The following is a 23,459-nucleotide window of genomic DNA, read 5'->3' as shown; positions in this document are numbered from 1 at the left end:
ATTCAGACAATGACCTTTTGTACCATATTCAAAATAATACCTTCATTTTTAATCATTTGGCTATCGCCTCCTTCTCCCAACTGATTGCTGTCTCTTAGTTGTAAAATTGGTGCTCTCTAATGTTCCATTTACTAAAAGACGTTTAGCTGTCCAATGAAACTTTTTTTTTTTCCCTTATACACCTGTCTCTCTCTTTATTTTGTTTGCTTTTGACCCTGTAGCGTGAGATTTCTATGTGGCTACTGCATGGTGTTTACTAATCTGCATGCCTAACGCGTCTTCTAGCGTTGTTTCATATACTGTATATTATGTGTATTATCTGCTGTGTTGAATCTCCAATATCTGATCTGTTCTGAAAATAAATACATTTGCATTTTAATTAATTTGCAGTTGATCGTTTTGAAATGTTTGAATTGTATGTACTAATTTTACAGGATCCACTGCCAATACAAATAGCCTTTATCATAGAGGCATTACTGCTGTTATCCAATTGCATTAGACTGAAGCTCTGTATGCGCCCCGCATACGGACAGCCCCAAATGTGGCGTCATCTGCCCAGCATCATGAGGCATCAAAGCAGCGCAAACAGCTAATTGTTTACTAGGAGAGAGGACGCTTAGGGAATTGTTAGTTAAGAGTTTAGCTGAGCTGAAGCAGCTAGGCAGGCGTTAATTTAGTTACTCTTTAGGGTCTAATTTACTCCGTATATTATCAGTTGATTCGTTTGGAACACGCTGCCCATGTAACACAGAATTAAGAAGCCTTTATTTATGGGGGGGAAGCGGCGTTTGCGAAATATGGGTGCTAAAAAAAAAGGAAATTAATCAGATTGTCACTTGTCTAGTTTGGTTAAAAAAATAAAATAAAAAATCAGATTTTTCAATGGCTCTAGTCGGATGTTCCACCAACACTGTGTTCTCTTTCTACAAACATATATATTTTAAAGATAAGATAAGTTGATGTTGGAAAAGTCAGCTTTTTTTTCCCCAAAACAATGATCGGTGGTTTTGTGTTGGTGCACTTGGCTCAACAGACCTGCAAATCATGCCAGCAAGTGGAAGAGATTTTTATCTGCCGCAGATAAGGTGCCAGTCAATGTGGGGCAATCCTGCATGATCACAAACTCCGGTCCCCTATGTACCCAACTCCAGTTTGCACCACCCGGGAGACACAGTCCAGAGCCCAGCTCCCTGTCCTATCTAAAGACAAACAGTGGTTTTATATAAGCTCATAAAAGTCCAGTACATGCCTGACCCAAAGCTGCTGCGGTAGGGTCCATCACGGGTTGGGAATCTAGAGCAGATAGTGCAGTACTTTTCCCCACTCTCCTGCTCAGAACACACATCCATTGGTTGTGCAGGCTCACCTATAGATCTAGAACATAAATATAAACCCATACACTAAATGAGTAACGCCCAGCTTGATGAGCTTTGTGCATCGTGATTCAACTTGGACTAACCGTATTGGCAAAAAAAAATAAATAACTCAAACGTCTTAAATTATATATCAATCTTTTCCCTGTTTTTATATCCCAAAAGGAATCTCCTGTTCGCTTGTCATGATAAATAAAACTCCAAGCCAGCAGAATGGATGACCTCAGCAAAACCTTTAGTCACTTACTAGTTAGTGAACAGAACTTTCTTACTGTATTTCCTAAAATAAAAAACTAAAAGGCATAAAAATAACTCCTTGATTTGTTAATATATATAATCTCTATAATTAAATCGAATGTACTTTTTTCGGGATAAGCCAGGCTGGGGCACACGTCAAGCTTCTTGGCTGTGGCACAGAGTCAGAGGTCTGACAATGTTACCGGAGAGCCGTTCTCATCAGAATGCCTGAATTGTGCCCAGAACGCATGGCCAAGTTTTCTTCGAAAATAAAAATACAGTGTTTCACTTGTGGCTTCTGGCTGCGCCTGTCCTAGAAAGCACCTCCAGGCTCTTATGTTCTTTTTTTTTTTTTAACACACATGGTATTTTTCTTCATTCAGACTAGATCAGATTGGCATGAAGTACAGCATACACATTTTAATGCATTGCAGTGATCTCTGTTCCAATGATCGCCTTTTCAATCATTCCTCTGCAGGCACTAGATAAAACAGACTAATGTATTGTAGCTGCTGCTTTATTGCCAAGAGTCTATGCTGCTACTGAATATTGGCCCTGATTCAGAGCCGGACGCTCTGACCAGAGCGCTCGCTCTGAATCAGGGCCGTCCTCCATTAATATGGAGCGTCCTCCTGGACGCTCGTATAGCTGTGGGTCACCACTCACAGCCTATACGAGCGTGCAACAAGATGGTCGCGATGGTCTTGACCATCGCGACCATCGGACTTGCGAGTGAAACCCTGTGGTCGGGTTTCTCAACCCCAAGCCCTGGAGTGATTTTGGCTCTAAAAGAGCCAAAATCACTCCCATTGACATCACTACTGATGTCAGTGGGGCCGGCTTCAGACGGTAGGCGTTCCCATGGGAACGCCTCCGTCTGGCAGGCACGCCCACCAAAGGGGGCGTGTTGTCAATCAACATCGACAGCACGCCTCCTTTGGTGCGAGACCCAGGGCGATGGAAAGTCCTTCGCTCGCCGGGTCTCGCGCATGTGCACGACGGAGCTCCCTCCGTCGTGCGCATGCGCAGTGGGGACCATCGACCCACTTGCGAGCGTACTGCCGCTCGCAAGTGGGTCTGAATGACCCCCCTTATGTTTATGCAGCTAGAGAATGGGGATCCCCAAGTGAGATCATTGACTGCGAATAGTAGCGGGGTCTTTTTTTTTTTTTTTTTTTGTTTCTTCTGCGCTAGCTATATTTTCACCCACCATTATTAAAGGCGAAAATGTTCGCAAAATCGCCTGCAGCTTGCTCGCCTACACAGCTGGCAGCGCCACGTGATCTTTTTTTAATGTAGTACTGTTTTTCTTTCTTTTAAGAATTGTTGTCCAAGAACACACTAAATAATCGGAGGAGTATTAATGTTCATACAGAAAGACTTAAGACTACTAAAATAATAGCAAGACCAAAATGAACTTTAAAATCCCTGAATAGATGTCAGTTTGCCCATGCTAGAACTTAAAGGGGGTGATTCAATTCAGCACTGTGCCTCCAGAACAGTATGGTGAAGGCGTTTCGCAATAGGTAACGCTGTTTGTTTTTTTTTCCCCTGCGCTCCTTCGAGTGCTCGGGACAGTTAGGGATGATTGGCTACTGTAATAGCGGTAATGGGTGTAGCTGATATCCGGTGGTGCACATTGCGCAGAATTGCATTACTGCAATATGTTTCTATTGTCATTAGCTGAGTGCCAACTAATGTCATGTTATGAGCCATTTAAACCTCTTCTTGGGGTCCCTGAAGTGTCCTTCAAAATTTTGTGACCACATGCAGCGTGGAAAAATCCCATATGGATGTTTTTTAAGCAAGTCTATAAATCTGGACATAGATTACAGATAATCCCTATATTTATGCAGTGATCTGCCGAATTGCATCAGCAGATTACACCTGTCTGCCATAACATTAAAACTACTGGTAGGTGAAGTGAATAATATTGATTATCTCGTTACAATGGCGCCTGGGAAGGGGCAGGATATATCAGGTAAGTGAAGACTCAGTTCTTGAAGTTGATGTGTTCAAAGCAGGAAAAATAGGCAAGGCTTAAGGATCTGAGTGACTTTGACAAGGGCCAAATTGTGATGGCCAGAAGGCTGGGTCAGAGCATCTCCAAAACAACAGGTCTTGTTGAGGTGTTCCTGGTATACAGTGGTTAGTACCTACCGAAAGTGGAAGGACAACCGGTGAGTGGGTCATGTGCTCCCAAAACACATTGGTGCACGTGGGGAGTGAAGACTATATCCATCTATCCCACAGAAGAGCTACTGTAGCGACATTGCTTAAACATTTAGTGCTGGCTATGATAGAAAGGTGTCAGAACACACAGCGCATTGCAGCTGTAGACCAGTCAGTGTGCCCATGCCTGACCTCTGTCCACTGCCATAAGCATCAGAACTGGACAATGACGCAGTGGAAGGTGGTGTCCTGGTCTGATGAATCGCGTTACTTTTACATCATGTGGATGGCCGGGTGCATGTGCGTTGTTTATCTGGGAAAGAGATGGCACGAGGATGCACTATGGGAAGAAGGCAAGCCGGCGGAGGCAGTGTGCTGCTCTGGGCAATGTTCTGCTGGGAAACCTGGGGTTCTGGCATTCATATGGATGTTACTTTGACACGCACCATTTACCTAAACATTGTTGCAGACCAAGTACACCCCTTTATGGTAACTGTATTCCCTGATGGCAGTGGCCTCTGTCAGTAGGATAATGCTCCCTGCCGCACTACAGAGATTGTTCAGAAATGGTTTGAGGAACATGCCAAAGAGTTCAAGGTTTTGACTTGGCCTCCAAATTCCCCAGATCTCAAACCGATCGAGCATCTATGGGATGTGCTAGAAAAATAAGTCCGAACCATGTAGGCCCAATTTAACAATTTACAGGACTTAAAGGATCTGCTGCTAACGTCTTGGTGCCAGATACCACAGGACACCTTCAGAGGAGGTCAAAGGGTCAGAGCTGTTTTTGGTGCTACAAGGTGGTCCTACACAATATCAGGCGGGTGGTTTTAATGTTATGGCTGATTTGCTGTAAATGTGATATGAGCCCACCGTCTCAGTGATGAGCAACCCTGATCTGTCCAAGTCAACTAAGAGGTCATATTGGAATCTGGTCATTAGTGTCAGTGCTCAGACTTGTGCAGGATAGTAAGCATCCTTGTCACAGATTTGCGAATGTTATCAGAACTTAAACTATACTGATATCGTAATAATGTGTCTTTGGGAGACTTTGTCGGAGTTGCTTTTCAAAGTTAAAAATTTTGTTTTTTTAGAAATGTTATTTATCTTTTACTGGATATCATTTTGTTTACATTTGTTTATTTTATGCTCCTCTTTTTGTATTTTATGTTTGTAGATGCTCAACCAACGGATTGTGAAAGGGAAGTATGGAACCAGGTCAACGCCGTGCTGCAGGATTCTGAGAGTATTCTTTCAGACCTGCAAGCTTACAAGGGAGCCGGACAAGAGATAAGAGATGTATGCCCTCAATGTGCCATAGAGAAACTGAGCCTGCCTGACTGTCAGTAACATAGATTTCATCCTAAGAGCAATTTGGTTGTTGCGTGATGGTGTAGGCGCCTGCTCCACAAATTGTTATTCTCTTTGAGCATTGATGTCCGACCAGACTAATTGCAGCCCTTTAAATGAATAACTGCACCTTTATTTGCCCCCTCTTTAATCAAAATTTGACCACCATTGATTGCAAATAGACTGCTCTCTGAATCTTCTTGTTTTTTTATTCTCTACGAGGAGACAAGATTACTGCACATCTATCCATAGCTCTTCATTGTGACTCTATGGAAAAGCTTCCGTTCACCTCCAGCACTGGGGTACTCAAATTCCAATTGGTGGCGTAGCCACCCTCCTGGACAGGGGTAACCACAGAGCTCCTGGGGTTTACTTATACATCGGTGCATGTTTGGTTAAAGAGGGGTCTAATAAATGTGGCTTTATTTTTTTATTTTTTTTTATTGAACTTTTTTCTTGTTGGTTTAGCTTGTATTTTCCTGCCCATTGTAAATGGATATTTTTTCACATTTGGACTCATCGGTTTTGTTAATGTTTTAGGCCATACAAAATCCAAATGATATCCATCTTCAGGAGAAAGCCTGGAATTCTGTGTGCCCTCTGGTCGTCAGGCTGAAACGATTTTATGAGTTTTCTCTAAGACTAGGTGAGTTGTCCTGCAGTCTGTATAAAGCCACCAACCCTTATCACCGCGTGCACAAAGAGACGTGCCCTGACTTTCTGCTGGATTCGGAAGAGAACCTCAGAGTTACAAAATATACCAGTGTGCAGTTTTCTTTAACCTCCTGCCTGTTGAGACTTTTCTCACCCTTGTGCTGAACCTATTTTGGCACTTTTTGGGAAGGTCTCATAATAATCACAAGAGAAGAGCTTACCCGGGACCACATCATTCTAAAATGGGACAAGGGTATCTCTGAGTCTGTGGGTGGCAGATTAGGAAGATAGTGTTGCTTTACTTATATGAACTCCTGCAAGTGCTGAGGATGAGTAGGACTTGTCTTTAGCATGTTTGATGTACATGTTGAGGATGCATGATATCAGTCCTTGAAGTGGTTAAAGAGAAGTGTTGAAGAATGCAAGTCCTATAAGTTGCTTCTCTGCATTTTAAGTGCATCACCATTTCTGATCAAAGACGTTTAAAAATAATGAGATGTCTGAAGAGCCCATTAAAATGAAGGAAATCAATATTTATTGTTGCATAGCAAAACCTCATCTTCGCAAAGTGTGACCTGTTTGTATTACCGATCCTTACCCATGCCTTAGATGATGAATGTTTATTTGTTTTGCTTCATCTGTGAGTTGGTAGGATTGCTATTACTAATCAAGTATGTCTGTCGCACTATGTATTCATATTTCATGCAACTACGAGAATGCTTGCCCGTTATATTTATAGTCTTCTACCTCTGTGTATATATATATATATTTGTCAGATTAATCAACAAATGCTGCTTACAATGATTTTCTACAATGCAAATGACTAATCTTTTCATCCACCATTTCAGATGCAACTTATTATTTTGTATAATCATTGCTATAATGTCCCATATATTTAGTAAAACGAGGAGAATGTGTTGTGGGTGCTTTTACAAATACAAATTTTATTTAAAAAAAAAAATCTTTGGGGGAAAACTAATTTTTCTTTTTTATATTCTAAGACCTGAGCCGTTGCCATTTAGAATTTTTTTTTTTTTTTGGCTGGTGAACGTCAACCTCTAATTAATTCTATTTTGTTAGTTGTCACTGGTAAAAAAAAATAACCAGTTTTCTGAAGTATCATCTGCTTATGTTAATGACCAAGATTTATAGCGGTAATCATTTTGGAATAGACCCATATGGTCTTTTTTTAAACCTAGAATGGTTTACCCCAATGTAAGCTGTTTATTAGATACCCCCTTTACAAGGTATATTTTATAGGTGTAGAGTCCACTCTACAAAGTATAAGAATAGTATGAAGACCTAAATACATGCAATTAGCCTAACATCATCCTGTTTATTATCTAGACCAGGGGTCTTCAAACTTGGCCCTCCAGATGCTGTGGAGCTACACATCCCAGCATGCACTGCGCATAGTTTTAGCGTGCTGTTATATCAAAAAGGTGGCAGTGCATGCTGGGATGTGTAGTTCCACAGCAGCTGGAGGGCCAAGTTTGAAGACCCCTGATCTAGACCACCAAAATCTGTTAGTGGCAGCAGATACTGTATATATGTAAAAGGTACTGTTTGGTACAATTTAATAGAGTATCTAACCAACAGTTAATGTAAGATAGCTGGTTTTAGATCCAAATTGAAGTAAAAAAAATAATATAAAATGTTCCTTTAATGGCTCAACGTACTCTTATGTGGGCTGGGCAGAGGACAACGTGTGAGGGTCACATAAGTTTGAAAGGAAGAAATGTGGGAATTTAGTACATATCAGTGCATATGGTCTCAGGGCCTGACTGAGTTGTACGCTATACTGATATTTACGCAGTTGAGCGATAATCCGCCATCGCGCATGTGTCTGAGTTACACAACGAATGCATCAAGGTACATTACCGTCACTGCTCTTAGCGACTATTGCCTCGCAGTGTGATTGACAGTTGGGGAACGTTTGGGTAGGTAACTGGGAGCGATGGCAAAGAAACCAGGTGCGTTGCATCTGTTTCGGGGGCGTTTCACCTTGCGACTGCGATCCCTGATGCACGGAATACGGCTCTGGTGTCTCAATTCCCGCGGCCATTCTGCGGGGCCATAGACTCACTCAGGACTGCGACAATCATGTGATCTGCGACCGATGGTGCTTCTTAGTACGCAGATGCTGTGACATTTTACACCTATGCCTGGATTTGTAAAGGCGCAGGTGGGCGACATTTGCATATTTTCGCATCGCAGCTGCGTACAAAGACGCGGTGGAGCTATTCGCGTACAGCTCTGAATCAGGCCCCATAGCTACTTAATCTGGTCACTGTATAGAGAGAGATTTTATGCCATGTGCTTCCCAACTCAGTAGGGTGGATGCCATAGAAGTCCCTTTACTGACTGGCTGCCCAGTTCCCACAATGTTGCAGCAAGAACCTTGTGTTTGATGTTTAACAAAAAAAATAAAAAGTTATAATAAACCAACTGGTGCAGACACGAACATATTTGTTGCTTGTTTATGCCTTAGACTTTGGCATTGGTGCAATAGGTATTTGTGTTTTTCATTATTCGTACAGAAAAGGCCTTGCAGAGCTTACTGGAGTCCCTCACCTGCCCACCTTACACCCCTACACAGCACCTGGAGCGAGAGCAGGCCCTAGCTAAAGAGTTTGCTGAAATTCTGCACTTTACGCTTCGATTTGATGAGCTTAAGGTAAGTGCCCACATTGCTTTGTTAGTGTGATTGTGCTCTTGGCATGGGAAATAACAATACAATTTACACACACACGTTTGTTACTTGGTTTAGATGAGAAATCCAGCAATCCAGAACGATTTCAGTTACTACAGGAGGACGATAAGTCGTAATAGGATAAACAACATGCACGTGAGTTTTTATGTGCAATATTCACTTTTGATCCCTTTAGATTTGTGGCAAATGGTGCGTACACACGGTCAGATATAACAGGACGATAAGAATGTTAACGATATCGATCATATCGTTCTTATTGTCCTGTTTTTGGGCCCTTCCACCCCCAAGCGATGTTCGATACACGGGTGGTTGATATCGATATCAACCATCGCCCGTGCATGCAGACCAACCTGGTCGATATCAACCAGATAAGCCTGGTTACTATCGACGATTGCGGGTCGTTATAGTTTGGGGGTTGGTGCATGTTGCTGGATGTTCGATATCGAACATCCAGCACATGCAGGATGATCAGACGATGATATCTGATTGTTGTCTGATCGCTGTGTGTGTATGGAGCTTATGTTAATGGACTGTTCTGCTTTGGAGCCAAGATCAATTCTGTGTGTACACCACCGCCCTCTGCTGGACACGGACATATTCAGAACTAAAAGTGTTGATGGACATAATGACCCATATAAGTGATGCATGTCGACTATTTCTTAAACATGATTCCTAATAATCAGCTGTCCTCATCCTTTCTACTTACAGCTAGACATCGAAAACGAAGTGAACAACGAGATGGCAAACCGGATGTCATTGTTCTATGCTGAAGCCACACCGATGCTGAAGACGCTTAGCAACGCCACCACCAGCTTCGTGTCTGACGTGAGTCTCTGAAACATTGAGATTTGCTATGTAAATTGCAAGATTCATTTTTTTTTAAAGGTTTTTTTTTTTCTCTTAGAATAAAACGTTACCCATTGAAAACACAACAGATTGTTTAAGTACGATGGCAAGCGTCTGCAAAGTGATGCTTGAAACACCGTAAGTTAGTTATATGTGGGGTGTATGTATAATGGTGGGGAGGGGGCGCCCAAGCATGTTATATGATCCAGTGTTTTCTCCAGGAATTTTTTCCAGCCGGGTAGCATCAAGAAGTAGCCGGGTGGGGGCCTTCGCAACTATGCGCGCGCCAGGAAAAGGGGTATCTCCCTTACCAATCCAGCCCGACAGGTCTCAGGCTGCTCCCCCACTGGCTCTCAGTCAAAGGTGCCCATTATGCAGTGCCCCCTGTAGTTATCCCCATATGCAGTGCCCCCTGTAGTTATCCCCATATGCAGTGCCCCCTGTAGTTTTCCCCTTTATACATTGCATTGCCCCCTGTAGTTATCCCCATATGCAGTGTCCCCTGTATTTGTGCCCTTTATATAGTGCCCCCTGTAGTTTTCCCCTTTATACATTGCAGTGCCCCCAGGCTGCTCCCTTATGCAGTGCCCCCAGGCTGCTCCCTTATGCAGTGCCCCCAGACTTAAATAGTGCCCCTTAGGCAGTGCCCCCAGACTGGTCCCAGTCCCAGAACTTACCTTACCTTGCTCGCCACTCGCGCTCCCACTCCCGCTGCCTCGCTCTGATTGGATCTAACTAGATCCAGCAGGCGCGCGGGGCAGGCTCCTCACGTCGCGGGTGACGTCATGACGTCAACCTCGCACTGAATCACTGGGAACGCTGGCCTCTGAAGCGATCGGAGGCTTCTTTAGCCTCCGGTCACTTCAGAGGTCAGCGTTCCACAGCAGGGGTCGGCGGGCGAAAGTGCCCGGGCGTTAGGCTGTTTCTGCCGGGCGATGCGCCCGCAGAAAACAGCCTGGGGAGAACACTGTTATCTAAGGTTAGCATCTGTCTCTAGAACATCTTCCCTGGCTCTGGATAAGGTCTAGCTTGCTTCTAGACTTGACTAATTCACTCTATTATTATTATTATTATTATCCTTTATATGGCACCACAAGGGGTCCGCAATGCCTTTACAATGTACAGATACGGTATGAACAAAATAAAAAGGTGACTTACAGAACAGGATATTGCAGGACAAGGTGTATAAACATTACTGCACCAGCCGTCATAATACCCAAATAAGCTGCGGGGCATCAGCATCCAATAGGTGCCATTGTAGGCAGTGGGGGGGAGATGACGGTGTAAGCGAGGGAAGGAAAAGCACATTAGGTAATGACTTCTACATTCGCCCGCCCACCTCTATAGATGACCGCTTTGTGGAGAGTGGGTGAGCGGTTTTCCGGTATGTTACCGGTGCTGCAGAGCTACTCTGTCACACATCCTTTTAACATCACTGCTTAGACTACTGTAATGACAGGTTTTATATCCTTTTAGGGTCACTACAAGCCTATGATTTTGCTGTGGACCAGCGACATCACCGGTATCTAGTGAATGAAGTCTGTATTCTCTTGAATATTAGTTACGCCCACAAACGTTGTTACCTCCGCTGTCTGTAGGCGATGGTAATTGCTGCCCCAGTTGGCAGGGTTATGTGCTCACTTTGGGGCCAATGCAGAGTTGAATGCTTGTTGCCTGGACTTGCTCGCGCTTTTCATGCGCAAAACTAAATGCCGATGTTCAACCAAATGTCTAGTTACTGTTACATCAAAGTCTAGGCAGCCTTCTTTGGCTTTAGCGTGTTTTTCGCATCGCAGCCGTACACACAGGATTGCAGCTTTCTGAGGGCTTTGAACTTCTACTTTTTTCACCGCCGGGTCAGTGTAAATTCGCCTGATGTAGCGTGGCTCAGTCATATTTATCCCAGGGCTCGTGCCTTCTTTTATCTCCTATTAACGCCCTTGTCGTACTGCTGTAACACAAATCCACTAGTGGTGTACAGGGGGTACCTCTACCTCGTGCCTTTATCGCTTTAACAGTGCAATAAAAAGACACACACTCAGTGAAAATGCTGCGCTGCGGGCATCGTGACGTGGCTTAGTTGCATTTCACTTGGCACTGCAAGCGTGGGCTATTTATGGCAATCTGAGGAAAGGTGTACAGGTGTGTCTACATACATCTATCCTACGTGCGCTGCAAGTTGCGTTACACAGCGTGTGAGCGCCGTGCGACTCTGTAGCGCAGAGCGTCTTTTTGTACAACTTAAATGCGTATTATTCGCAATGCAAATAGGAGGCGCAAGAAGCTTCTGCTGATTAAAATGATATGCGGAATTCTTCGGTTTGTAGTTCAGAAGTAGGTGCAGAGCTAGAAGCTCAGCCTTGCGGTAGAGGTGCGCAGCAGCAGGAGGTGTGCGCTGTATGGTAGCATTTAGAAGATACTATTTTATTTTTGCAGCTTTCGTTATATATGCTGTAACTTCCCTCCCGTCTTTCCTTTACCAGAGAATACAGAAGCCGTTTCACCAGTGAAGACACCCTCATGTTCTGTATGAGAGTAATGGTCGGCGTCATAATTCTTTATGATCACGTACACCCCGTCGGAGCGTTCTGCAAGACCTCGAAGATTGATGTAAGAGCTATAACCTGCATGTATTCACTGTGTAACGTAGAGCAGATTATTTCCATATAACACAATGACTGTGATTCATCCCATGATGCTCTGTGACATCTTACACATCCATCACTCCCAACCAATAACTGGATCTGTCTTCCTCCTCCACAGAGACTATTGTCATAGTTGTGTGTGGTTGCATTAAGTCTGAGCCTAGCAGTTAGATGAGATGGATCATTATTTGTTTCCTGTTTTGTGCAGAACGTCACTCAGCCTGTGCGTCAGTCAGACCCCAGGTGTGGGTAGCTAGATTAGCTCGCGGGCCTGTCAGTGCAGTTAGTAGATTACAGCACACACTGATCTATAGCAGTCTTTTTACTGCATCCAGCTGGGCTCTTGTTTTGATAAGGTCCCACGCGCTGCAGTATTGGACCGGTTACACAGCATTGCTAGTGATATGCAGATTGTGTGGCCAGCTATTTTTTTTTTTTTTTTTTTTAAGCATCTGCTTCTCTCAAGTTCAGCTTTTTAGTGCTCAGTATTCTCATTCATTAATGATGACGCAAACTATAGAAAAGAAATATGTTCGGTTTTATCTATATTGTACATGGAACCAGCTGCATGGTAATATTAATGCCATATATGTCTGCAAAACTGGGAGACTTTTGCTATCAGCGCTAACAAGAATATACTGCAAAATAAAAGTACGGTGGGAAAACAAGTGTGTCGCTTAAATTGGATAAAATAGAACCAATACTTCACTTAAAACATTTGTAGTCCTTAAATAGGTCTTCTCTACCAGATCAATGTCACGTATGTAAAAAGATAAAAGAACATAGGGCCCGATCCAATTAGACATGAAAACTTTTTCGCACCGTTCGCCCGAATCTGGCACTTCTCCACCCGTATGCGCCTTTCACACCTTGCGGCTTTTGTGCGAAAATTGTCCGCGCGGTTAGCGGCGAAAAGTGCAGGTGAAAATGGGGAAACTGCCTGTAACCCCAAAAAAAGTCCTAATGCTGGGTAACAGTATAGAAGTCTCAAGGGACATAAACAGAAGGTTTTGGGTTCTTAAATTGTGTGAAATGGCTATCATATCATATTTATGTAAGTGAAAACAATTATAGAAGGCTATAATTTTTGGAAAAAATAAATGCTGTAGTTAAAATGGGTGTAAGTATATTTTTGTGTCGTAAAACTGCATTTTCAAAAAATATTTAAATACAAGCGTCACTTGCACATGTCAATCCCACTACATTAGACCCATTTTCCAATACTTTTTACTTTTTCAAACCAAAAATGAGATGACATTATTTGCCTAATTAAGCTAAATTAAAATTTTTTTTTGCCTAATTAGTCATTAGGGGGGGCGGGGCGTCCAACGGGTTCTGAACCAAGTCCTGACATTTTTAGCCAAAAATAGGAGTTTTGCACAACTTTCCACCTCTGAGATGTGTGAACTTTTTGCCACTTTTCATTACTGACAATTCGCACGTGCGGAAAGCCACAGCTGATAGGATGGCGCAATACACATTTTATGAGAAAGTTAGCACCAGTGAAAACTTTTTGCACAGCTGTGGCTTATCGCAGCTAATTGGCTATGTACCTGTGTATAACCATTTTAAAATTCCTCTATAAAGGGGTTAGCTATAAGCTACACGGTCTTCCCACTCTACCGTTATTCAATAGATACGCATGGCTTTGGTGTAAAACTAAGGCATACAGGGGCTGCTAAAATGTTGAAGTGGTTATTGTCACTTACCTTATATATTTAATAATATACTGCAAATCACACAAAAGTATAAGCTTTGTCCTTTATTTATTAAGTTGATCCAACATTAAATAACTTTCTCAGATAAAGTATGTGAGAACCTGTAGTATTACCACTTCAGTTAAGCGGACAATTGGAATCAGGAGTGTCTATCAACGAGATGAGTCAGGTGTGAGCTTGGTTGGCCCTGTCCTATTTCAGAAACATATACCGGAGTCTTTACTACTAAAGTCTGGTCTGCTCCACATACCGTGCATCAGTCATAGGAGATTTCTGGGGACAGCAAAAAACGTACTGGGTAGGGTGCAAAACAATTTTTAAAAACTTTGTATTTCTCTGATCCACTGTCACCAGAACACGTACACATGGAGAAATGTCATCCCCATTGTTACTCTCCCCAGAAGTGGTTGTCTAACAACAGTCACTCCAAGAGCAAGGAATGTACTATTCCTGGAGATCACAGAACCTCTGGGCAATGTCCGAGGATCTGTAGGCCTCTCTTGCAGTGGCTAATGCCCGTGTTCATGGGTCCACCATCAGGAAACTGCTGAACAAGTATAGTCTGCATGGGAGGAAAGCAAGGAGGAAGCCACTACTTGCCAAGAAGAACATTACTGCCCATTTAATGACCACCTTGGTGAACCAGAACACTAATAGATGGAGAAGTATACAGTATAACTTTTTGGCTTGAGAGATGTTATGTTTGGAGAAAACAAACACTGTATTCAACAATGAGAACCTCATCTCAACCGTGAAACGCGATGGTGGCAGTATAGTGATTTGAGGCTGTATTGCCGCCACAGTACTTGGGTGGCTGGCCATCATTCAGGGAACTGTGAATTCCTGGATTGTTCTACAAGAGAATGTCAAGGTATCAGCAGAAGGTGGGGCTAACGGCAAGAGAACCACCCTAAACAAACTTTTGCTTGAAGCAAAAGAAAAGTTACGTTGCGGACTCGCTAGGTTGAAGTCCAACATTTTATCCAATAGAGATGTTGGGTCTGAAGTGGAGTGTTCATGTAAGAGAGCCACTAACATTCATGTGCTGTATCTGTTCTAGAAGGAGGAATGGGCCAAAAGTCTATTTGCTAGACTGATCAACAATTGCCATAATTGTGTGGGTGGCATCATTGCTGCTCTGTAGAGTTGCACCAGATACTGAATCCTGTGGATTTGCATATACAGATGTGACCACATACATCTTACCTCCGTGCGCCAAGAGTCGGGTTAAACATAACACATGAGCGCCGTGCAACTCTGTAACGTGAGTGACTTTTCGTGCGACCTTTTACCTTCAAACGCGACTTATTCTAAGTCATGCGAATAGTTAGCGCAAGCAGCTTCTGCTGATTAAAATATGCGGTATGCTGTGTGCGACTGGGGCTGTTTCTGCATATGAAATGCTACAGTGTCACAGCCATTACCACTGTAACGTAACGCAGCATTTCGCATGCAGTTACATAGAGGCTTGTCACATATTATTTTAATCAGAGAAGCTGCTTGTGCGTCCTATTTGCATCGCTTTGCGAATAAGACTCATATGTAAAAAGTTGCATGAAAGGACGCTCGGCGCTACAGAGTCACACGACAGCATGACTAGAAGGGCTGTTTAATGCACAAGGTAGAAAGATTTATGTGGGCACATCTGTATTTTCTGCAAATTTAACATTTCATCATTTTGATCAATAGATTAATTAAATAGTGTTTCTTTTTGTGCGTTTGTTAGGTTTATTGTAGACTCTTTTATCTAGGTTTATGACCTGCATGTAGACCTGAACACATTTAAGGTGACCACAAAAAGTAAGCCTTTAAACTGCGCTAAATTTAGAAATATAAAAATATGTAAATCTAGAATGAGCTCAATGACACACACATGGAGAGGAGCGGTCAGTGAGATTATTCCAGAGCAGTTGATAAACTATTGTTATCCAGAATTTTGGAGATTGATCATTTGAATAGCCCTCTCTATATTTGTGAGTTTCACATTTGGGAAAAAAACTTGGCGAGATTTATGTAGACGATTTGGTGTCTGGATAACTGAGTAATCCAGACCTTTTACTATTGAAGATTGCCCATTTGAAAGTCTCGTTTTTTTATGAATTTTCATATTTGGAAAAATGTCCTGATCCACCCCTGAGGAAGTCCTTTTAAAGACGAAACGCGTCGGGTGTTATTTCTAGTCATCTCTACCCTATTGGGGGAATACAAGGTGGGACAGCATTATTGACCACCCATTTCCAAAAAATGTAAAAAAAAATATATTTTTTTTTTAAGATGTACCTTTAAATTATTGTGTTACAATAAATTACATATTTGTACAACACTAATAGCGGCCTTTTGGCTTTCTTGGGTGATTTTCTCTTGGTGCGAGGGTTTTTGTTCTAGATCAAATACTAAAGAAGGTTCCATTACCCTAAAGAGGAGTGCTATATTTGCTCATCAATATCATAAAGATTCGTTTTGGATCAACATCGTTAGGAAGATCATTCTCACGTCTGACTGTTGGAGGACACTTTTGCTTGAAAGACTGTTTGGAATTTAGTCTAGAGTGACAATTTGGAATTATAGTATTTTACACTTATGCCAATCAAAATTAATTATTAATTGGGTTTGTGTTTTAAGGTTTAGTGATACTATAAGGACTATATATATATATATAAAAGTGTTTATCATTATCTTTGAAGCGCACCCTTTTCTATATTGTTTGTGTGACATTTAAGGTGACGTTTAAGCAGATTCAGAAAATTCTATAGAGCTCACAAGATTTCCAGCACCACTACTGTAAAGGAAAAGTATTAAAGTGCACTAATGAAACAGTCCTTCGAATAATGATTTCCAAACACTCTCATTAATTCTACTTATGGTTATATGCACGAAATGTCTTTTACTGAATACCGTTAGTTAATTGGAATATGAGTATCCTAAACCTTGTGCCCATAAATTGCCTCTCTTCTCTGCAGATGAAAGGTTGTATAAAGGTTCTGAGAGAGCAACCCCTCGACTCTGTGGACGGCCTTTTAAATGCACTCAGGTACAGTATAGCATATCCTTGCCATGTTATGGATATAGAGGTATAGTTGGATACAAGCAAGTCAGTGATCACTGAGGTACTGGAGTGTCATTGATGTAAGCACAGTTATGTCACTTAAACATTTATGGAGAGTAAATAAGTTTGATGCTGCGTCTGCCTTAGAAACACAAGACAGTGTAATGTAACCAGGCAAGGCACCTGTACTTGGTGGAGGAAATTATGGAGCTGATCGGTCCAGAGAGTTTATCTATTTAGTGGTCAGGAAGGTTTTTCTTTTCTCACAATGGGCCTGATTCAGAGATGAACGCAGGAGTGATCTGTGCTGCATCTTCGGCAGCAGCGGAGCTGAGAGGGTATGTAGATGGTGCAGGTGTCGTCTTTTGAAAGAGACTCCAACCTGTGGCTTCTCAGATCCGCTCAATGCATCCGAAGCATCGGATCACCATTGGGAATATCGGGCAGATAATCGGACATCTGAGTAAACAAAGCGTCCACCGCATTCGCTGTCTAGGCCAGTGAATCTGCATTGGAAGACACGGTCGCTGGCTTCGGTTGCCTCCAAAACAGGTCTGATAACCAGCCCGTCTACTACAACCCTTCCCGCCATACAGCTCCGGTGTGTCAATCACACTGCTGGAGAGGCCACGGTGTGACTGGAGCCGCAGCACCATATGCGCACTGTGGCCCCGGCGCATGCACAAATTTAAAAGCCATTGGTCAGTTGCGACCGTACCCATATAGCGTTCACCTTTGAATCGCCCTAATGCGATGTTTAATTGTCAGTGATCACACTGTGGGAGGGGGAGGGGGGGGGGAAGGGTTGCTTTGCCTTCCTCTTGATCACACATTTAGAATTTGGTGGACTGATGTACTTTCATCTAATGATATTTGTAACCCTGAAGCGAAGCAGTCATCATATAGATGTGCACACTGAGCCAATGTTATTTATGCACTTTTTTTTTTTTTCTATTGTTCATTCTATTAAAAGAGGAATTAGTGTTAAAAACCTGTATCCTAACCCTCCCCCTAATACCTAACCCTTCCGCTAACCCCAATACTTACGTTGGGTTGCTGGTGTCTGCATTCAGAGAGCCAGCATTCCAACTGCCAGGATGTCAACTGTACCCCTTCTGTGCTAACAAGCTGCCTTTTGTAGAGTTTGTTAAGAAATTAGTATAACTGAGCAGAAGTGGCTTTAAACCCAGTGGGCGAGCAGCTGTCAGGCCGATAAATGGGTCGCTCATTCTGTCTGGCCAGACTTCACAACAGGGCGGGCATTTAAATTAACCCGCCCAGTTGTGATGTCAGTGTCAGCGGTCCCTGCCGCCAGTGTTTGGCGGAAGGCGGGTTACCCCTCTACACACATGCAGATGCACCAATATATCGACATCAGCTGTCTGCAGAGCCGACCTGATATGTCTGTGTACTCACCCCCACCGATGCACTATGCGATATATATATATATATAGTTGGTTGAGTGAACAATATATTGACAAGTGTGTACCAAGCATTAGAGGTAGAAATGGCTGTGCTGGAAAACTGCTCACGTTTTCTCCTTCTATTTTTAAATCGCAGGTTTACTACAAAGCACCTGAATGATGAATCTACTTCGAAACAGATTCGAGCTATGCTTCAGTAAAGTCCTGCGCCTGAAGAGGATTCTTTTACTGACCTCAGAAGATGTATATGTTTACATAATTTAATACAGATTGATGTTAATACTTATGTGTATTTACATAGCCATTACCTTCTTGTCACTGAAACTTAGACTTGTATACATGTCTTTAGCCCTTCGGGTGCCCGGGTGCTTGTCTTTCTCAGGCTCCAAGGTCACTTACCTGAAGGGTAATTAATCTTCGCACAACCTCGAATTTCCACTCCATTATTTTGACTTGCAAATTGAACAATTTTTTTTTTCCTTTTACCAAAGTGCTTAAACCAGACTTTAAAATTGTGTGAGTTGATTGGTTGTGTCTGCTATTGTGTTTTACTTGTCAGTTTGTCCGATATTAGGCACTGTTATTTTTATTATTATTATTATATTTGTTGCATCTGCAATTTTAGGTCAGAGGCATTAAGTCTTTTTGCTGAGGACAGTTACACTTGGATTAAAGCAGTTGGGAACTCGAATAAACGTGCACTGGAGACATTTAATGTCGGTGTTCACCTCCCATTATAGAAGTATTTGTTTTTGATTTTTTTTTAGATTCTATTTATATCCCAAACTTTTTTTTTTTTTTTTTTAATTATTCTAAATTCTTATTCTTTAACGTCAGTTTCAATGTAAAGGCTGGCTGACATGTGGATCAGTGCTGCTAACAGATGTCTGCTTGTATGAGATATTGTACTCCGTTCAGAGCATGAATTAATATAAGTACCTTACACAGTTTACCTTACCTTACACAGTATAAAGAGAGAATCACAGATCTTATATATATACTCTATATATAAAGTTCCATTAGAATTTTATAGAATACCTGATTGCTACTCCGTTGCAGTACCAAATAAACTGAATTGTAATAGATGTCCATGATTTTTTATTTTGCTAAAAACAACTTGCTTTGTTGCTGCTAAAAAGTAGATCTAATAATTTAATATTTCATCATTGCACACGGCCATTTTTCATAGGCCTATTCTGCCTAGCATAAGAATCATTGCCTATTAGACCATGGGTTTGTGAACTATGTCAAATTTAAGCCATTGATTTATCATAGTAATGTGATGTCTTGATGGGTAGTAATTAAATAGTTTTGGGCTGGATTTGCCCCATGTCACATGTATGTCATCAGAGAAAGTACACTGTATCCGGGAATGCTGTTTTCCGTGGAACGATTCCCAATGCTATAGACCTGGTGCTGACATCCGTAAACAACAGGGTGGCACAGTCCTAAACTGGCATACTCAACTTTTAGCTTTAAATTTGTTTTCTAAATGCCAATGAGCACAGTAGTTTAGTTTGCTACAGGCTGTCCAATATTATGTGTATATATATATTTTTTTTGTGATGTTCCAAAACCAGGCAAATAAGTCTTAAAACGTTTAACATTTCTCTTAGTACTGTAGCAACTTACTGTTTAACCATTACTAAAATGCGCCATGTACACTTTATAAACTTTATTTTACAAACTTAGCTGATGTGACCAAAAATTCTTGTTTCTTATTTTCTTTTATTTTTTTATCTTTGATAGTCAAATATGATAGCATTCAACGATTAGAAGATGCTTTTGAAATAGTTCAGCAGCATATGACTGCACAGTAAATACAAAGTAAAATTTTAGCTTCTAAATTTCATTTGTTTTATACAAAAAAATATATAAATCTGTAAAATAATGGTTTCAATCCTGTTAGGTGCGAGTTGGTTTGTGCGAGCGGTTTTCACAGCAAACTTGCACTGCAAATTGCAGTTGCAATCCAATTCCAAACTCGTATCGCTTTTCCAGAGGAAATTTGTGGGGTTTTTTTGTTGAGCCTGGTGAAAAGGTAGGGAAAATCTTTATTTGGACACTTCTCCTGATGACTTCTTAGGCACTTGTTAGTTTTTAAATTAGCTTAATTTGGCCAATTTGATTTTGGGTGTTTTAAAAAAAATTAAATTAGATTACCTAAAATTACCCCAAAATTAACTTTTTCATTAGTTTAGGCACCCCAAATTTAATAAAAATATTTAAACGAAGAATAATTGTTATTTTATAATTTTATTCATCATTTTAAAAATATTAGTTAAATTACCAAAACATTTTTTTGCATGTTTCACTTTATTAATTTCTATTTAAATGAAAAAAGTTTGCTTTTTTTATAATTTTATTTACCGTTTAACAAAAATATTCAAGAATCAGCCATTTGACGCCTTTTAAAAACTTCCTGTGCTTTCCTTATGGCCATTAATAGCCTTCTATACGGTCCTGCTATCTAGATGCCAATTTTTGGGGTCTTTGATGGTTTCACCACTTTTTCATGCCCTTCTCCCAGTTCACTTTTCTGTACAAAATTCGCACACCCACGCCGCGACTATCACAAATTGCCATTTTTAATTAGGTCTTTCATTCTTGGAAGTGCACATATGTGCAATGTGTGCGAGTTTCGTTAAATAAAGTAGCATTTTAAAACTGGCACCTAATTTTATTGACTCCAATGTCTGCTCTATACTCTTATGCTTTAAAAATGTAAGAGAAAAAGCACATGGACTTAATCTCTGTTACTTTGTTGGAAAGATTATTCATGAAGACAAATTTAAAAATGTATTTCAAGTCCAAGCACAATAAAATCGTCTAATTCAGGGCAATCCTTTCAATAATCCGTTTAGTCACATTTATCCAGTACTATGTTGAGAGAGTTTATATATATATATATATATATATATATATATCATATATTACTAAAAATCCTTCATATATTTCAGTTTTAGACCATGGCCAGAACACACAGTTTTATTTTAAACTTCTTTTTTTTTTTTTTTTTATTTAATCCTCTTACTTTAAAAAAAAAAAAATTGCAAAACCCCGTGAAATTAAACTTAAGTTTTGGGTGGCATTTACTATCCTAATGTAAACTTTGTCAGTTACTTTGCCTGTAGCGTGCCTTTCTTTCTTGTGCCCCAATGCCTTTCATTGTGTGCGTTGCTCTATGCCTACAGGCTGAGGTGCCTTTATCCATGCACTGGGATGTTCTCAAGGGAGGACCCTTGACCAAACAGGGCAGTGTTCTTCTATTGCAGAGTAACACTGTTCCAGTGAAGACTTCAAGGACATCAGGAGAATAGTGCACTCTGGTAAAAAAAAACACCAGATTTCAGTTTAACGTAGTGGTCTCCAGCCAAAACATATAATTGTAGCATTGGTCAAGTTCGTCCTTAACTGGAAAAATTAAGGACATTTTCCGAATTGCTTTTTGGTTTGCTGGTGCTGAACAGCCGTGTAGAATGAAAGGATATTTAAAAGAGTACATGATCAAATCATTGTCCTGCAAATGCATCTCTTAACTTCATCTTGGTCTAGAACCACTATCCTGTTAAAGACCAGTAGTGTATTGGGTGCTAGTTCTTGACAATGGGTGCAAACATAAATCCTGCATTGTACACAGCATCCATATATGTTTTATAGCGTTAGCCATATCTAAATACAATTTTTTTTTTTTTGTATTTTATTGAATGTTTTGCAAACATGTTCTTCTAGTATACTGTACTTTTGCTACTTTTAGGGCATTTTGCTCTTGGAACATTTAACAGCACAGCAAGATGTTGAGATGTTATTCTCTTTTTGTTTTTTCTTTTGGTCTGTAAAAACCTAAAAAGAAAAAACACAGAAGTGACTGCTGCTTTAAATATGACTAATAAACACTATTAATACATACAGGAAAGGAAAAAAAAAGCATATAAAAGAAACAATATCATATTGTCAGTATTAAAGAATACTACTGGATTATTTCCAAATTTTATAAATTAATAAAATAGCTTAAACACAAAAAAATGTTATTTAAAGCCTTGATAGTGAGAGGGGTATTGCAATGAATTGTTTTTTGTTTTTTTTTGTTTTGTATAAAACCTTGTGTGAAATAGAAATAAAATGGTACACCATTTATTGTGTTTGTAGTGGTGTCATCTTTTTTTTTTCCTTTTCATTGGTGGAAGAAGGTTTTCTATTGGTAACCACATCCAGATCCTAGCTATATAGAGTGAAAATAGTGACACAAACCCCCTTTTATTTGCTCATAAACAGTACAAAGGGATAACGTAGAGTACAGACGTGTCCTCATACACCTAGCCTCAATACACCATGTGGCGTGAGGCGCCTGGCATGTGAGCTGTGCCGAGCGGTGTGGCATCTTTTTCGGCCAAATGTGTATTTTATTTGCAATGCAACAAAACCACTGCACGAGACTGCACTGATTAATTTGATATGCAACAAATATCTCTGTACAAACTAGTTGGTATCTTTACAACGGAACTGTGTGGAAAAAAAAGCTGCAGCTGATGCATCTTCTCTCTTTGTATACAGATTCAGACTTCGTCACACAGATATACAAGCGTTGCAAATATCAAATTAATAATTTAGTTCTCTAGAAGCGGTTTTGTTGCAGTGCAACCAAGACGCACATTTGAGCTAACAAGATGCTAAAAAAAAAATTCTCAGGACAAGACGAGTCGAACGGGACCAGGTGTGTTGAGAAGAGCTGTTTGGCGCGACTGTGGCAGTAGTGTATGAGGGCATATTAGTAGTTTTTGCAACCGAGAAGGAGCATAGTTTGCATGTAGCTCAGCTCTGATACAAATCTATTATGAAAACTTTCTTGTGCATACTGGGCACGACTGAGCACCTCTTCATTACCTTAAGTTGAATTTAATGAAAAGTGCTCTCTTTAGCTTTGAGAAAACAATAACACATCTTCCAATTCAGCAAGCAAAGGACTTTGTTATGGAAGAAGATTTTTAAAAAAAAAGAAAAAAATTTTATATATAATTTTTTTTTTCTGTTTTGTATAGGAATATCCAGATGTGCTTAAGTAGTAAAATAACAGCTGAAGCATATGAGTCACCTGTTTATTTCTCATAGATCACTACAAACTACTGTTCATTTCCACAGAAAAGTGCAAAAGTTCTTTCTTCCCATTCGTTCCTTTAATGCTACTCAGATGCACAAATGATAAAAGGAAAGATGTATAAATTCAATAAGTTCTGTAAAGTATAAAATGTGCACATTTTTTTTTATTTAAGCTGATTATGGA

The 23,459-nt window shown here is 40.8% G+C and overlaps 1 protein-coding gene across 2 annotated transcripts in view; it reads left to right on the top strand.

The window, feature by feature from the left end:
* CYRIA (CYFIP related Rac1 interactor A) overlaps window positions 1-22,315 on the top strand; it is an 86,176-nt gene extending 63,861 nt beyond the window's left edge. For both annotated transcript variants that reach the window (XM_088451843.1, XM_088451844.1), the window contains exons 4-12: window positions 4,960-5,081; window positions 5,673-5,778; window positions 8,327-8,463; window positions 8,557-8,634; window positions 9,208-9,324; window positions 9,404-9,483; window positions 11,829-11,955; window positions 16,669-16,739; window positions 18,315-22,315. In XM_088451843.1, coding sequence (XP_088307969.1) covers window positions 4,960-5,081; window positions 5,673-5,778; window positions 8,327-8,463; window positions 8,557-8,634; window positions 9,208-9,324; window positions 9,404-9,483; window positions 11,829-11,955; window positions 16,669-16,739; window positions 18,315-18,378 — 902 coding nt within the window. In that variant the 3' untranslated portion in view covers window positions 18,379-22,315. The remainder of the gene's footprint in view (window positions 1-4,959; window positions 5,082-5,672; window positions 5,779-8,326; window positions 8,464-8,556; window positions 8,635-9,207; window positions 9,325-9,403; window positions 9,484-11,828; window positions 11,956-16,668; window positions 16,740-18,314) is intronic.
* The last annotated feature ends 1,144 nt before the right edge of the window (window positions 22,316-23,459 follow it).

Source organism: Taudactylus pleione, unplaced genomic scaffold (assembly GCF_031769625.1).
Source record: "Taudactylus pleione unplaced genomic scaffold, aTauple2 ptg000030l, whole genome shotgun sequence".
NCBI lineage: Eukaryota > Metazoa > Chordata > Amphibia > Anura > Myobatrachidae > Taudactylus > Taudactylus pleione.
This window is presented reverse-complemented; position numbering and strand designations above follow the sequence as displayed.